This window comes from Trichogramma pretiosum, unplaced genomic scaffold, assembly GCF_000599845.2.
Source record: "Trichogramma pretiosum strain Unisexual culture from Peru unplaced genomic scaffold, Tpre_2.0 scaffold79, whole genome shotgun sequence".
Lineage (NCBI taxonomy): Eukaryota > Metazoa > Arthropoda > Insecta > Hymenoptera > Trichogrammatidae > Trichogramma > Trichogramma pretiosum.
Genome location: NW_019641700.1, coordinates 423,270 through 439,279, shown reverse-complemented (window position 1 = coordinate 439,279; position 16,010 = coordinate 423,270). Strand labels below are relative to the sequence as shown.

Sequence of the window (16,010 nt, the reverse complement as noted above, 5' to 3'; positions counted from 1 at the left end):
TGGTGCATAGCTCGGCAACAAACACAATGATTTACGGCGATCTGCGTAAACACACACACGTATGTACGAAGCTCTCGAGCTTACTCTGAGTTCATTTACCTGACGGCCCGTATTATCAATTGATACCACGCACATGAGCCAACACAAATTTTATGAAGAATTTGTATATGAAAAGAGAGGTTTAACTCGCGAAAATTATACATGTAATCGCGATTCAGTGTTGATTTTGTCGTTATATAATTTACGCCGTAATGTACACGCAATTGACGAGGCGACGATCGGGGAAGATTTTATCGCGATCAAATATTTTATTATCGCGCGCGAAGATTGCGACAGGAGATCGAGCTTCAATGAACTTGATAATTAGTTTTTTTTTTTTTGCTTCTTCTTCTTCGTTTCTTTATTTATACGCTCTCTTGCAATCTGTGCCCGCGACTTCTGGCGAGCCGAACCTCGAGGTATGCATACGTACCCGGGCACGTGCGAATTTCGACGAATCGATATCGATAATTGTCGCGGCGCAAGATACGACGCCGCGTGCGATGATTCATGAATTCGATCGCGAACGCGCGCGCCTATTCGTATATACATTCGTCGCGTGTGTGTATCTATTTAGGGACGCGTACATGTATGCCAAAGCACGCACGCAGCGTATACACAGCCAATTGCATCCTTCCCCTAGTATTATCACGACGCGATCGCGAGCACATAAATGATGGATAAGCAGGTGCAGCGACGCATCTTTTGGGTCAAAAATAACATTTTTTTTTCTCTTTTCGAACTCCGAATACGAACGAGACACGATAAGAGACGAAGAGAGAGCTAGGAGCTTCGTGGCTTGAGCGACGAGCGCAGCAGAGCGGGCCCGCATTCGTGTATCGAGCTTTTGATTTATCACCGCGGGACTCGATTAAATCGACTCTGGGAATAATTTATTTTTTTCAGCGGATGTTGCGTTATAAGTGTAGAGTAGCGCTCGGTGCGAGGAGGAGGACGAGGACGACAGCTTCTTCAATAATTGACGGTACATGCAGAGGGTTCGCGAAGATGCAAAGATCGTTTTCGTGTATTCACGAAGGAACACTTATGGTACGTGACTATTTTTAACGAGGTCGCAGGGATAGACATAACTTCGAAAGGGCCAAATTGCGTTATAAGCTTTCTGATATATCGCATCGGTTGAGCGCGCGGGCGAATACGCCATTTTTAAAAGCGTTATATCTATGCACACCTGTGCACACACATGCGAAGAGCACAAGCGGAATCGACGCTAACACGCGCATACGCACACATACGAGCGCAACTTTGAATATTGCATGAAGCAGCACATCGTCGTCGTCGAGTACGCGTCGAGTTGCGTTTCTTTATCGAAATTATACATACGGGAGTGCGGCGGCCGGTGCCAAGTGCAGAGAATTACGGTAGCGCCCGCGCGGATGGATATATACTATTATGCAGCTATATCGCATACGCGCGCACGCATCGATACACGCAACACGCGTGTAGCTCAGTAGCGAGGCTTCGCGCGAGCGCCTACAAAGTAAAGCGTAATTTGCAATTTTACAAGCACGAGAGAGAGAGAGGGAGGCAGAGGTGCGTGCGTATATTTTCATTGAGCGGGACAACGTTTTTCAAGTAGCGAAATTGTTTACTCTGGACTCTTGGATCACTAGTTTATGCGGAATATAAAGAAAAGTCAAGTAATTTATAAGGCAAGTAGTAACTAGACCTTGCCTTTAATCTCAAAAAGGTTTTTTCAAGGTCGCTGCCAAAGCTCGTTAATTAGTCATGAAATAACTATAGCTCAAATACCGGTGTCAGTTTCATACTCTATTTTTTGGAATTTAAAGCGTTGACCTTGAAAATCGACATTTTCAAAGCGAGGCTTACGCTGACGATAAAAATTAGATAAACTATAATGGTTCGAGGGTCTGAGGCAAGAGATTTCAACATCTAGGCAACAGTGTCCAGTCCAATTTACATGACCGTGTATACGAACGCTCAATTTATCCCGCGAGTGGAGGAAGACGAGAGAGACAAGGAGACTCAACGAAACAGAAGAAGAAGAATATGAAGAAAAAAAAAAGATTTTTCCCGAGTGGCTAATCTAAATGGAATTACAATACTATGCATAATCATGAATATGCGCCAATGCGAGCGGTCTCGGCGTATACTTTGTATCGCGAGCAAGGATCTTTCCTTTTATCTCGAGCAGACGCGGATTTCGAGAGATTATTTGAAAACGGTTTGAAGTGCGCTCGTGCACTGATTTACATGAATTTTGCAATAGAAGCGATGAGCGCGCGACTATATGCGCGTGTACTTGAGTCCACGATTTGTTTATGTATTTATGCAAACGGGCCCGATGAATCGACAAAAAAAAATACACGCACCACGTACGACAGGAGAAGGGGGACGTTTTAGAAAAACTGCTCGATTTACTCGAATGATATTTGAAACTGAACATATATATTTTTAAAATGCCAATTCTCGGTCCATATTAACGTCCCTGCGATCACTGGTATTTACAACTCACAATTTTAGTGAGACATTATCCGCATATTTCCCCAAAGCACTTGTGTGGTGCGTCACCCTTATAGTTTGAAATTTACCCGCAATATTACAAAAAATACGCTCTTAGTGCTTGCTCAAAATTTACGTACTCAAAAAGAAAAGTGAAAATTGGCGTAGGTGGCGCGTAAAATTATATTATTTTTACGTTAACTGTACCAATGCATCGAAAAAATCGACGCGTGTAAAATGTCATTAGGTTTTTGAAAAATCATCCTTGCATAGGCCCCAACTACGCTTCTTTTCTCTCGGACAATAATATATAGTCCACGACACATCGGTGTCGTACACACATACATACACACACACACAGTATATGCACGAGCTGCGAAGCTGTGTATAGAAAAATGCTGAAGTCACAAAGCGCTTTTATAACGCGATACCTCGGTGCTTAAAGCAGTGAAATCTGACGATACCGAGGCTTCGCGCGTGGGAAGTGAATGAAAAGGTTTTCGCTATGTGGACGCGCAGATGTTCCGCGTACTATAGTAAAAGACGCCTCGCACTGCAGATGGAAAAATTAAAACGAGACGCGCGAACGCCCTGCGAGCTCAACGTTATACGTACATACATGTACATATTTGCCCGTTCGGACAAGTTTGAGAGTAAGCCGAGAGCAAAGTAATAAGTGTATTTCTATATTTTGTACGGTGGCTTCTTCTTTTTTTTTTACCTCATATCTGTTTCGCAAAAAGATATTCACTACTCATGAGAATGTTTTTTAAAAGTCGCCACCGAGTATTAGACGGACTTACTTACTCCTCTTTTTTAAGACGGTCCTTGTTGTATCTCTCGTGGAAGTCCAGCAATTCTTGAATTAATCCAGCTTCGAGCATAGAGTCGACTCTTTTACTTAAACGCTCGTCCAAAACTTCCTGCAAAATATCGATGAAACGTGATTAATTAGATAGAGCTTTCAGAGAATAAAAAATTTAAAATACGTTTTAATCGTAGAAACATTAGTATGATTCCTTCTTAAACATTCAAATGAATCCTCCTCATCTTCCTCATCCTTATCCTTATTCTCATCCTCCTCCCCCCCTCCCCTCAAAAAATAAAAACCTTTCATAACTTTAATAGTTCTAATGAATTCAATAAACATAATTACTCATCGAAAAATTCAAGGGGGGATTTAAAAATAACTCGAAATCGCCTTTTTTTAAGAACACAATACGAATATCATTTCAAAGTATTTTAAATACATTAGCACTTCAGTAAATTACGTATCAACTGTAGCTATCAGGCATATTAATGATCGAATCAAGAAATCTTTGAACGGGCATTCAATTTTATCTATTGTATAATTTCTCAATACTAAAAAAAGTACCGAAGAAAAGTTTTACGATGTAGTTATACTAGTTTACTACGCGGCATTTTTTGAATTCTCGTACACACAGTATACGGGTCATTTCCAAAAATCTCCATTTGGGGCATTGCAAAAGAAAAACGCGTTCGCGCGCTCAAGAAGACCAGATATACACGACGCTACTAAAAATATTAATGTTAATAACGGGCTTGACTAAAGTTTATTAGTTCCTCGGTCGCATTAACTTCCTACGCCCACGCGCAGTTCGCGCGCACGACTTATGAGATCACGTTGCTGTTGCATATGGGTCAAAATAATACTTTTTTACAAAACCGTGCGCACGTCTATCACCGATCTTGACGCGCTTTTGGTATGTTATAGTACATGGTAAAAAGGTCCCAAAAAAAAATTTTTAGACCCCCTCCCCCCTCCTACCCCCCACTTCCGGTATAAACGTCCATTTTCGATCTATATTTTTTCTGAGGACATGAAGCGAGTAAAAAATCTGAAAAAATTCATAGAAATACTTTTCCACAATCCAAACAACCTTGAATTTTTTCAGATTTTTTGAGTGCTTCAGGCCTTCAGGAAAAATCATTGAAAATTTTGAAAATCGAGATACGGCGATATGAGCCGATATAGTAAACGGAAATTTTTTCAGTTATTTTTCGCATTAAAAAACATAACCTCAATTTTTTTCAGATTTTTTCAGGTGACCTAACGCACCTTTTGGAGCCAAAAACCGATTTTTTTGACGAAAATAATTTTTTTAGGACAGTACGAAGCCTCGAAAAATCTGAAAAAAATTTTTTCTTGTTTTTTTCATCAAAATACATAATCTCAAATTTTTTCAGATTTTTTAATTGAAGGCGATAGCTTCTGGGGCCGAAAAATGCTATTTTTAATAAAAAATGGTTCCTAGAACCCGATGGTTCCAATGAAAAAATTTGAAAATATTTTTTTTGAATTCCTTGTCAAATTTTAATAAATTTTGACCCTTTCAAAAGTTCGATTGAAGCTTCCTAGCTCATTTTAGAGCATCACAAATATTAGGGCAAAATATCTGAAGACGTTTCTGAAGACACTAAGGAATGATAAAACTCGTTTGATGCTCTAAAATGGGGTAGGAAGCTTCAATCGAACTTTTGAAACGGTCAAAATTTATTAAAATATGACAGGGAATTCAAAAAAAATATTTTCAAATTTTTTCACCGGAACCATCGGGTTCTAGGAACCATTTTTTGTTAAAAATAGCATTTTTCGGCCCCAGAAGCTATCGCCTTCAATTAAAAAATCTGAAAAAATTTGAGATTATGTATTTTGATGAAAAAAACAAGAAAAAATTTTTTTCAGATTTTTCGAGGCTTCGTACTGTCCTAAAAAAATTATTTTCGTCAAAAAAATCGGTTTTTGGCTCCAAAAGGTGCGTTAGGTCACCTGAAAAAATCTGAAAAAAATTGAGGTTATGTTTTTTAATGCGAAAAATAACTGAAAAAATTTCCGTTTACTATATCGGCTCATATCGCCGTATCTCGATTTTCAAAATTTTCAATGATTTTTCCTGAAGGCCTGAAGCACTCAAAAAATCTGAAAAAATTCAAGGTTGTTTGGATTGTGGAAAAGTATTTCTATGAATTTTTTCAGATTTTTTACTCGCTTCATGTCCTCAGAAAAAATATAGATCGAAAATGGACGTTTATACCGGAAGTGGGGGGTAGGAGGGGGGAGGGGGTCTAAAAATTTTTTTTTGGGACCTTTTTACCATGTACTATAACATACCAAAAGCGCGTCAAGATCGGTGATATACGTGCGCACGGTTTTGTAAAAAAGTATTATTTTGACCCATATATATACATTATAAAAAGAAATTTCGAAGCTCGCGCGTGCACGCGTAGCAGTACTCAGCCGGTAGCGAATGCGCGCAAAAAGAGGATCAGCTCCGACGAAGAAGACATATTTAAATCGTGCACTCGAGTTAGAAATCGAAAAATTTTAGACATTTCTTCTTTTTCTTCTTTTTTTTCGTACGAGCAAAAAAGACTGATAAATTAGTCACCTCGCGAAACATAGTATACATATATCGGCGCGTGTCAACTCTTGTGAATCGCGCGTATATATAATACAACCGGACGGCGGCGACGGCGCGCTCGCTAAATATAAAAAGCTACACTACGATTCGTCGCTCTATTCTAAAATTTTTTTGATAAAAACTTGCGGCGTGGCCTCCTCAGTGGAGTTCATTGCTCTCCTCTCAAGTTCGGGAACCGGTGACATGCGGCGATACGTATCCACGGCGTGTTATTCGCACCCGTGTTTTTTGATCAACGAAATTAGGCACTCGCACGAAGGAGGGCTAGACGTCGTCGCGACGATACATTTTCGGTACGAACAGGAAAAATCGTTTTTCATAATTTTAAATTAAGCTCGAGCCGTTTAAAGGCACGTCTTTGTTATTCGTCGTTCTGCCCCTACAACGATCACAGAAAAGCTCACGTGCGGTAAAGACGGTGCGCGCGGCGGCTTCGTCTCTTCTGAAAATCGAGGCCAAGGTCTGGCTAGAAAGCTGGCAGCCACGCGCGCGAGAATAAAGCTCTCGGGGTCCCGCGCTGCGCGCACTCTTACTCGCATGCCTCGCACCAACATTGCCACACCGGCATCGACAGAGAAACGACAGCAGCGATGGACTTGCGAATTTGCCTCGACTTATGGTCGCGCGCGCGCGGCGACGAGAAGCAGCAAAGGCGAATGACCAATTACGAGATTGACTTTCTCAAGACAGCTCCTCGCAAAACGTACACATATACCTAGGTAGATATACCTCTCCAACTGCGAGTAAGAGGACACATTTCTTCGGGGAGTTATATAGACAGGCACGTGTAATATATGTGCACTTGCTGTTTGCCACACGTGATGTACATCTCGAGGTGGCTTGGAGGTGTACTTATATACATACATACTCGCGGGAACCGATTCACAAACATATTATAATCTTGATTAATCATTTCGCGACGCGTGCTGTGTTCATGTAATATGTGTCATTGAGTGACGATGATGTACGTTCGATTTGATCGGAAAATTTCGGTAAATGTAATCGACCATCGCATATATGTGTGTATTTGCTCAATTGCGAAAAATAGAAAGTGTGACCAATGAGAACTAATTTGCATTTTTTAACACATATCGCATGTACGTGTGTGTGCAAGCGTTTATCACGGATCATCGCCCTCCGAGCGAATTTATAATTTCACTTTATTCTCGCGTGAAATCGATTTCTTTCGCAAATCTGCACTCGTGATTTATCTGAAATTATGCGCGCGCGTACCTTCGCGATAGACGATCGTATGATTTATCGAAAATCGTGTAAGACAAGTCGCGGTTATTACGAGCGCAGAAGCAGCAGCAGCAGCTACCGCGTTTGAACTTCGGCGCGTCGCGATGATCGGCTCGCAACACGACTCACGATTTTTTTCAAGCGTTTTAAAGAAGTCGCTGCGCACACGTTTTTTTTCGTTTTTTACTTCTTTACGTCGCTTTTTTGCGTCCCAGACAGGATAAGACGGAGCTAGTGCAGGTCGCGAGCCCGCGCGCATTACCTATAGAGCTTATACATGTATATGGCGAGTACATATTATAATCCCACCGTACATGGATAGGCGCCATCGTTACACATTTTACGGCAATATTGCGCGATGTTACAAAGTGTGTATAATATACGCACTTCGAGTTACAAGCAGTAAAGGAAAAAAAAAAGAGGAATTACGCAATGCGCACGGAGTAGAGTTAGTTTAGCTTGACTGTATAGCGTGGAAAGTCGTAAGACTTATAGCGATATAGATAATGCCTTAACCATTATGATACACCGAATGGCGTCTTTGCGATGACAAAACGACAGGGAGCTTTTTCTAATTTTACGTACATTTTTTCTTCTCCTTTTTTTTCAGACCTTGTCATGACTGCTTATATATTATTTCTGGTTTCAAGTCGTTAATGTAATGTGCGCAATGTACGTCAGCGTATGGAAAGCCGTGGAAGCTCGAGCACAGAAATTGTCCAGAAAAATTAACGCGCGAACCACGCAGAATTACAAAAAATTGAAGAAAAAAAACGACGATCGACTTAAAAAAATCGTATTTGTGTGGCGATTTTCTCGGTGAAATACATCGGAATGTCAATTCATCGGCGGACGATGACTCAACAAAAAAAAAAACCTCTTGCTTGATCGGCGAGACGCCGAGCCATTCATAGAATTGTCACAGGAATCTATTACTATTAAAGTGTGCCTCGAGTAGATGATCGGGACGCAATTAAATGAATGGGACCCTTTTGTATTTTTGGTGGGCCCACCAAGGAACGCAGTATTATTTAAGCGCGATTAATTGCTTTGTCTGGGCTAAATAAATATTACCAAAAAAAAGGAGCATCTGCGCATGTTGCGCTCGGCGATAATTCGACTTGAATCGAAATTTCTCAACCACGAAGATATTGTCATTGAAATTGCTCAAGCTACGAGATTCTTTCACTTTTGTACGGAAGATATGAATTGAATTATTTATTTGTTTTCAGCGGGAATCATAACTAGGCCATTTCGTCTCGAACATTTATCAATTTTACATTTAAACGGTTGATTTTAAAAATTTTCCAAAAAAAAATACGATGTTGCTTCACGTACTCTGTGTCAATTGTCGTGTCTACGGGCACTTGCAAACGAACAAGCCGACTCGCGCTTAGATTTTCTCAATCAAGCTCCAATTTATAACTCTGGACTCTTACGAGGCAGATCTCTCCACTGACTGTGCCACGATCGATCTTATCCGATCGAATCGGTACTACGTGCGCTATAATTCCATTAAGAGAATAGAGCAAACGGCAAAAAAAAATCATCAAAGGATAAAAGAACAGTTCCTCGTCGATGCAGTCCTTGAATGAATGAAAAAAAAAGAACGAAGAAGAGTTGAAAAGGTAAAGAAGGACGGAGCCTGGAGGTAGAGCAGCACCGCTTACATTAACACACAATCTTTTTGCACACTTACTATGTCGGAGAAACATAAAATAGGGTTTGACATTTCGTTATATGTTACATTATAAGCAGCGATGCCGCGACTTATTAAATCACGCGCGCGGCTGTACGTCTTGCGAGCGAAATTTACGCGCGCACACACACACGCAATGGTATATAGATGAGCCGAATGCGATGAGAAAAAGAGTGAGAGGGAGACAAAGCAGCGCAAAAAAGGAGAAAAAAAGACAAGTCGAAATGATGTATTTAGTGTGAAAGCGAGCTATAAGGAGCTTCTAGGAACGCGCAAGCGGCTACATCTAGTTTGGCCCCGGCAGCGTATATGTATAGTAATCGGCTATGCGGCTCAACAAGGCGCATATATGAGTATGGGTAAAACAAGGATCCTTAGCCGGTATATTTTGAATTTCGAACATCGGCAAAAATCCCTGTGTGTCCGTCCGGCTTCTCCTCTCTCTCTCTCTCTCTCGCTCCTAGCGAAGGTCTCGCGCCGGCCCGACGCGGGCCTGAGTGCGCGCCAACTCTTTGTTCGGGCGCTTTTTCATTTTAATTCGAATTTCGCTTAGTCCATACTGCCGCTTGTTTTTTTCTCTCTCCCTCTCTCTCTCTCTCTCTCTCTCTCTCTCTCTCTCTCTCCTTCTTTTTTTTTTAATTCTTAGGCGAAGGTTGAACACCTCTCTTGCCCGAAAAATCGGCTGCAACGTTATACGCGTATATATAAGTACACACTCACACTCAGAGTCGCTCGCACGTCGGCGCACAGGTGTGATGCCAATTCTGATAGCAGGTGAATCGATTTGAATAATGATTTATGCATAACGATACTTGATTAATTTCTTATATTGGCAAGGTTCTCTTTTGCCAATTTTAAATGAAGCCGAGAGCGAGGCGAGAAGCCAATATATTTCTCTCGAGTACCGTAAAGCGAGCGCAAATCCGTAAAGTCGTATAGGGTTAATCTCTTCCGACTGGAGATTCGTGATTTGCTGTGTGAAAGAAGTATTATTTTTTACATTTTTATTTTTTTTAATCGAAATCTAAAAATAACAATCAAATATTACATCTTAAGATCCTATCTTTCTTTTAGTCATTAAAAAGGCGCTCGAGACAATCGCAATTCTGGAAATCGTTCAGGGATACAATGTATAATTTAATTGTTCCATTAAATCAATACTTTCAAAATTGAGCGTTCTCGAATAAAAGCTTTGGTTAATTTTTAAATAATTTCTGAGAACGAGATGATTTACTTTAATCAACTGTAACTTAATTGATTACAATAATCAATGAATTATTGAAACTATCTTTGAACTGACAATTGAGACTGACAAGATATACATTTGACAGTTGGGTTCAAAGATCATGGATTGATCCAGTTGAGAGAAGATGCTTGAACGAGAGATAATGCTCTAACTGAAGAGGTTTTATCATATAGATTTGAAGTTTATTACGGTGTGAATTTTGTTTCCGGTAGATTATTCCACGCACATGTTCAATTTTGACCAAGTCCTCAACTAAATTTTAAGAGTATAAACATTTATTCATCTTCCAAATTTTTTAACAAATAAGAAAAACTGAGATGTATGTCGACTTTCGGTTTTCAACGAGAAACAGTCGACCGTAAGCATGAGAAAAAGCAACACACTTATGGCGGTTCGTAAGTGATTTTCAAAAAAGCACTAGAGAGAAGTCGAGCTTCTATGGGCACCTGTTACATAGACGCAAGAAAAAAGATGTTTAAATTACTCTCGTTGGAAACACATTCATATTTAAAAAATGCAAAAAATTCCTCGCTTCCGAGTATCGAACTAAAAATATTTCAGATGCGAGCCTATAACTCTCGGCTTATATACACCCAACGTTCATCGCAAAATGTTTAACTCATTCGCTCGCGTGTGTGTCACTTTCTTCGCCACGCTCGCGCGTTTGGGAACTCCGAGAGCAGCAGTGGCGGCGCTTGTTGCCTCGCTATATAATACACTGAAAGAAACTTTTTTATCACTATTTACTGCGGCTTTATATGCTATTCTACAATTTATTATTTTATACCGATTCGTCCCCACCCAACAAATTGTTACAAATAGCTAACGGGATTTATTTTTGTAGATAAAATATATACTGGTTGGCTATTAATGGTATTTTTCGATGATTTATAAGAATATATTTTTGCATATTAATATCCATTTTGCATTCTATCCTCTCACTTCTGTGATTCCGCAAATTTATTGGATTTTTGACTAAATTATAAAGATCATTGATCGCAGCTATCGGTCAGATCTGCCTTTGCAACGAAAAAATTGTGCAGACTCATTTCGCATGCTATTTTTACCTTTTTTTTTACCGTTACAATAATTTTTAAAGTTGATAAAAAAAAAGGAAATATTTCAAATTATGTACGTTTTTTCGAACTTGTATAATTACAATATCGTCATAAGTAAATTTCCTTGCTACTTAATTTATGAATTATACTAATATTTGATATCGATGTTCAATGCATTACATAATTGTCTTTTTTGAACAAATACTGGCAGCATATAGTGCCAATACACGTTGCTTTGCAAAAATGGAAAAGGCCATAAATTTTGCCTTCGTTCTTGTTCAAATGAAATGGTCAATTTCCATGTAGACATTACCCACTCGTTAAACGATTCTAAAAATACACGCGACGATACAAAAGGCGGCGCAAAGCTAAGTATTATAAAATGTTGATTAATCTGAACGGCTGGTGGCGAAAAAAAAAAGTTAAAATAATGATAAATTTTTATTAACTAGCGCACGCTGCTGCTGCTGCTGCTGCTGCTATGTAATTCATAATAAAACGCAACTCACATGTATTAATAATGTTTCGTAATACGCTAATATACATCGTTATACGTTATTTACAAACGAGCCGACTCGCACACAATAGATACAAACCCATTTAAAAGCGAGACGAGAGAAATATATAGAGAGAGAGAGAGAGAGAACCCTGAGTGCGCGAGCGATGATGCTTTTATGACTCGATCGTGATTGTGCGTTAAATTACAATAATTTTCAAATTTAAAAAAATCAATTAAGTTGAAGCGCGCGCACGCATGGATGCGAATTTCTACCGAAGAGCTGTTGCTGCTGCAGTCTGCGGGAAGAAGACTCTGCGACAACCGTAAAGCAATTTACGGATCATAAAATTCAAAAATTGTACCCGCACGCACAGAGATCGCAATGGGTTGTGAGACGCGCGCGCGTGCACACATACACACACACACACACACACACGCATATACACGCAACCAAATTACTCCGACGACGTGCTTACGTAATTTTCTCGCTCGCTCTGTGTGTGCGCGCCCGCCCGCCCGCTTTATATTTGCACACTTTAGTGTCACTCGTACCGTAGTAAGTCGGTATACGTATGCGTATGTGTGTTATACTCGTGCTGCAGCACAGCGTGCACACGCCCTAACGAAAAGACGTAAGAGCTGTGCTCGGAGGAGAAGAAGAAGAGCCAGAGAAAGAGAAGAGACCCCTTGGGTGAGTTGATTTTTTCGAGCACATCTGCAGTTATAGGAGCAGCCGGCGCATATATACGTATATAGAGCTATACAAGCAGCGCGTATAGTAGTAAAGCAGTAGTAAAAGAGTATAGTATATGCTACTACGCTGTGGCACGCACGGCATTTCCGGCAATGCGATGCCCCGGCGACGATAGACGCCTATATTACGCTTCATAAGTAATTCCCCGCGCGCGAGCGTCCACACACTCCGAGTTCAGCTACGTACACACGTATATATTTTTGCCGGCGTATGTACATAATACAGAAGGTGATTACGATTCTGCGACGGAGCAGCGCAGCAGAAAACTTGAGTCGAGCGTAGCGAGGGCAACCTGTGCACGCCGTTGAATAGAGCGCCAATAATAACAATGATGATTCGGAGCAGACCCTGCTTCGCTGTATTTACGTTTTCTGACACGGAGCTGCGTGCGTAGTTTTGCAGAATTGCGCGCGAACGAGCCTCGTGTGTGCTGCTGCTACAATAACTATATGCTCTTGGTGTGTGTGTGGGTGTGTGTGTGTGTGTGTAATGTTGCTGCACGCGCGCGAGGCGCCTTATCGTCAATATTGTTTCGCTGATAAGAGGCAATTAAATGACGAGTTGGCGAATTTCGAATCGTTAGAAATGAATGTAATGCCGTGGCTGATTTCGAGCTATGCGAGCTTCGCTGCTGCGCTTCACACTTTTCTTTCTTATTACGAACGTATATGGGTTTTACGTTTCGAAGCTATGACGTTCGTTCGTATGATATATAGGTATGTAGGAAAGAGAGCACGACTCATGCTGCGGTCGAGCCTCGCACGCGAGAGAGAGAGCCCAAAATATTTACTTTTGTCGGAACTAATTTTGCATCATTGCAGTTGATTGGGCCTCATCATGACTAATTCTCTATAACCTTCGGTTGAGTGGTTAATGATTTTCAGGAACCATGGCGCACACAAAAGTTCGTGTGTGTGCGTATAGCCGAGCTATTATATACGTGTTTATTGCACGAGGCGTCTCACGTATAGAGAAAAAAAATTATGAATAAAATGATATAAAAAACGTCATCGCTTCCGTACGTTAGTTCGTATTACGGAATCAGGAAGTTTGAAAAGTTAATCGCGAGCCCATGGGGACTGCTGCGAATCGATTGTGTTCTTGGAAGCTCTCTCGGTAATTAAGTGAACGCAAAACTTTTTTATCGTTTTCTCTCCTCTCTTCTCTCCTCTGCTCTCCGTCTGCTAGTGGCGTATACGAAAAAGGGGGAAAATGCTTCCGGCTTGGAATTTTTGGCTGCTGGCCAATTTCCTCTCCCCCAAAGATTTTGTCAAAGTCGTTATCAATGGGGAATTTAATTGAAAGCGAGCGCAGAGTCGGTCCACGCGAGCTCATTCACGGAGTATAAAAAGCTCGAAATCGGCTACTTTTGTACGGATGCAGGGGCTTCGATGTTTCTTTAATTTTTAAACAGTTCAGTAACCCGATATAATCGTATTAAATTCTATTAAGCGGTATAATGTTGTTCATTCACAGATGAGCGAGAATCCATAATCCACCGAGACTCGGGTCACTTATGGTATTTCTTCACTTACCGATGAAATTTATACACTCATAAAGATCGAGAGCCACGAAACGCGAAACCGTTTTGAAACTTTGCTCTAGCCGAAAAACAACGCTTGCGTACACGCACACACGAGCTCTACTCTAAAATTCATGAGCCGAATGAAATCTTCCTCGCACGCGCACTGATAAAATTAAATCACGATCACGCGATTCTGCGTACGACGAAAAAAAAAGAGATCGCCATGAGCTCTCTTTATCAATGTGTTTTTCTCTTGAATAAAAAAAAGAGAGAGATGTTCCGAATATGAAACTGCCACGCGCACGCCCGATGATTCGATAGCAAATATACGTGTGATAGCCGTGTGTATATATTTAGAGTCTATATCTCGCACGAGCATGACTAACCCTCTTTTGGGTGTATGCGAGGAGAGCATTTGACAAAAATAAGAAAAAAAACTGAAATCTCATCGGTTGCACGGTACGCTGTAGCTGAAAAGTTGCTCTTTCATGTATGTTACGAAACTCATGGATTGCGATTAAAAAAAAAAAAACCAAATGATCATTGGGGTGCGTTGGGCTTATAAGCGATGTGCGTGTAAACCTCAATTAATAGCGTATAAGCTCGAGATAAACAAGCAGACGCACGCTCAGTTACCGGATCAAACGAATCTGACCTAGTGCCGTGTCCGATCGAGGCACACAAAAAAAGTTGAAACATTAAACGCCACGAACGGAATGATTGGTCATAAAAACGCGTGTATAATAGGTGTATCAATTGCATTCTTGAACTTCCGAGTAGCTATAGAGTAGAATATTAATGATCATTAAAGCAATTGAGCCTGAGCATTTTTCAAATAACATATGGTACTTTACAACCGCATGTAGTGCAGGTAGTTAGTTTCGATGATTTTTAAAAATCTCAATGATCTCGAGTTCCGCAGGCATCTATACATAGTGAAAAAACAGTTTCACCGTAGCGACATACGCTTCATCATTATAATTTGTCAACATTAAATTTTTATACTTATTTATTTATTATCAAGTAGGTATTTAATCGAAAGAATTGAACAATAAAAAAAAAGAAATTCCGTGTATGACATCATTTGGCGACGATAAAATTTTAACATGACTTAACAGTTTTGAGCACGTGTTGATAATATCCCAATTTATTAAAAAAAAAAAAAAAAACTAACTATTACTAGCCTCACAAAAATATATAAATGAAAAGAATAAGAGAGAAAAAGAGAGTGCAAAAAAAAAAAATAAAAGGCGCGCGCGGACACATACATCAAAAGTCGAGAGATATAGAAACGAGCTTCATCCCGTCTCTCACGCTCTCGCAGAAAATCACACGCACGCTTCTATGCTACGATAATAGTAACAATAATCATGTACAATTGAAGATAGGAAGTGATGAAATGTACAGTTAGCGAATCGTCGGACTTATCAATGAAAACGCAAGGTTGCTTCAATTTCATTGACTCGACGTGTGTATCGTCTTCGCTCGTTTCTTTCTCTCTCTCTCTCTCTTCTTTTTTCCAACCACCTCGAGGCAATTTTTCCGTTCTAACAGTAATTGTAAGGAGCGAGGGTACGCGAAGCGTTGAAGGACACACAAGCACATCGTGAACGATGAAATTATTTATCATGCAAATTTACTGCCTCGAGGGTGTAGGTGAGCATAAACGAGAGAACTTGACACTCGAAGGGAAGGCAGAAAATAACCCCTCGTTATAGAAAAATAAACGCTGCGAAAATATATATTACATAAAGCGTGAAAAAACAAAAGTTATAATATTTGCTTTGCACTTGCTCTCTCGGTGTAGAAAAAAACAACAACGTGTCGGGTCGATTTTTGTTTAATTTTAATGATGATATTAAATTTTAATTGACACGTTGTGCGCAAATATTTTAATTGAATTTCAAAACGACCAATTTAACGGTATATTCTAAATCAACAGATATAACACTTGTTTATTTAAAAAAAAAAAAGAAGAAACGTGTGGTGCAACAGAATAGTCTCATTAGAAGACAAACTTT

The 16,010-nt window shown here is 40.1% G+C and overlaps 1 protein-coding gene across 1 annotated transcript in view; it reads right to left on the bottom strand.

The window, feature by feature from the left end:
- Positions 1–16,010, bottom strand: part of LOC106657724 (tRNA dimethylallyltransferase) — an 84,121-nt gene that overhangs the window by 4,911 nt on the left and 63,200 nt on the right. Inside the window, exon 5 of the mRNA XM_014379384.2 lies at positions 3,331–3,446. Coding sequence (XP_014234870.1) covers positions 3,331–3,446 — 116 coding nt within the window. The remainder of the gene's footprint in view (positions 1–3,330; positions 3,447–16,010) is intronic.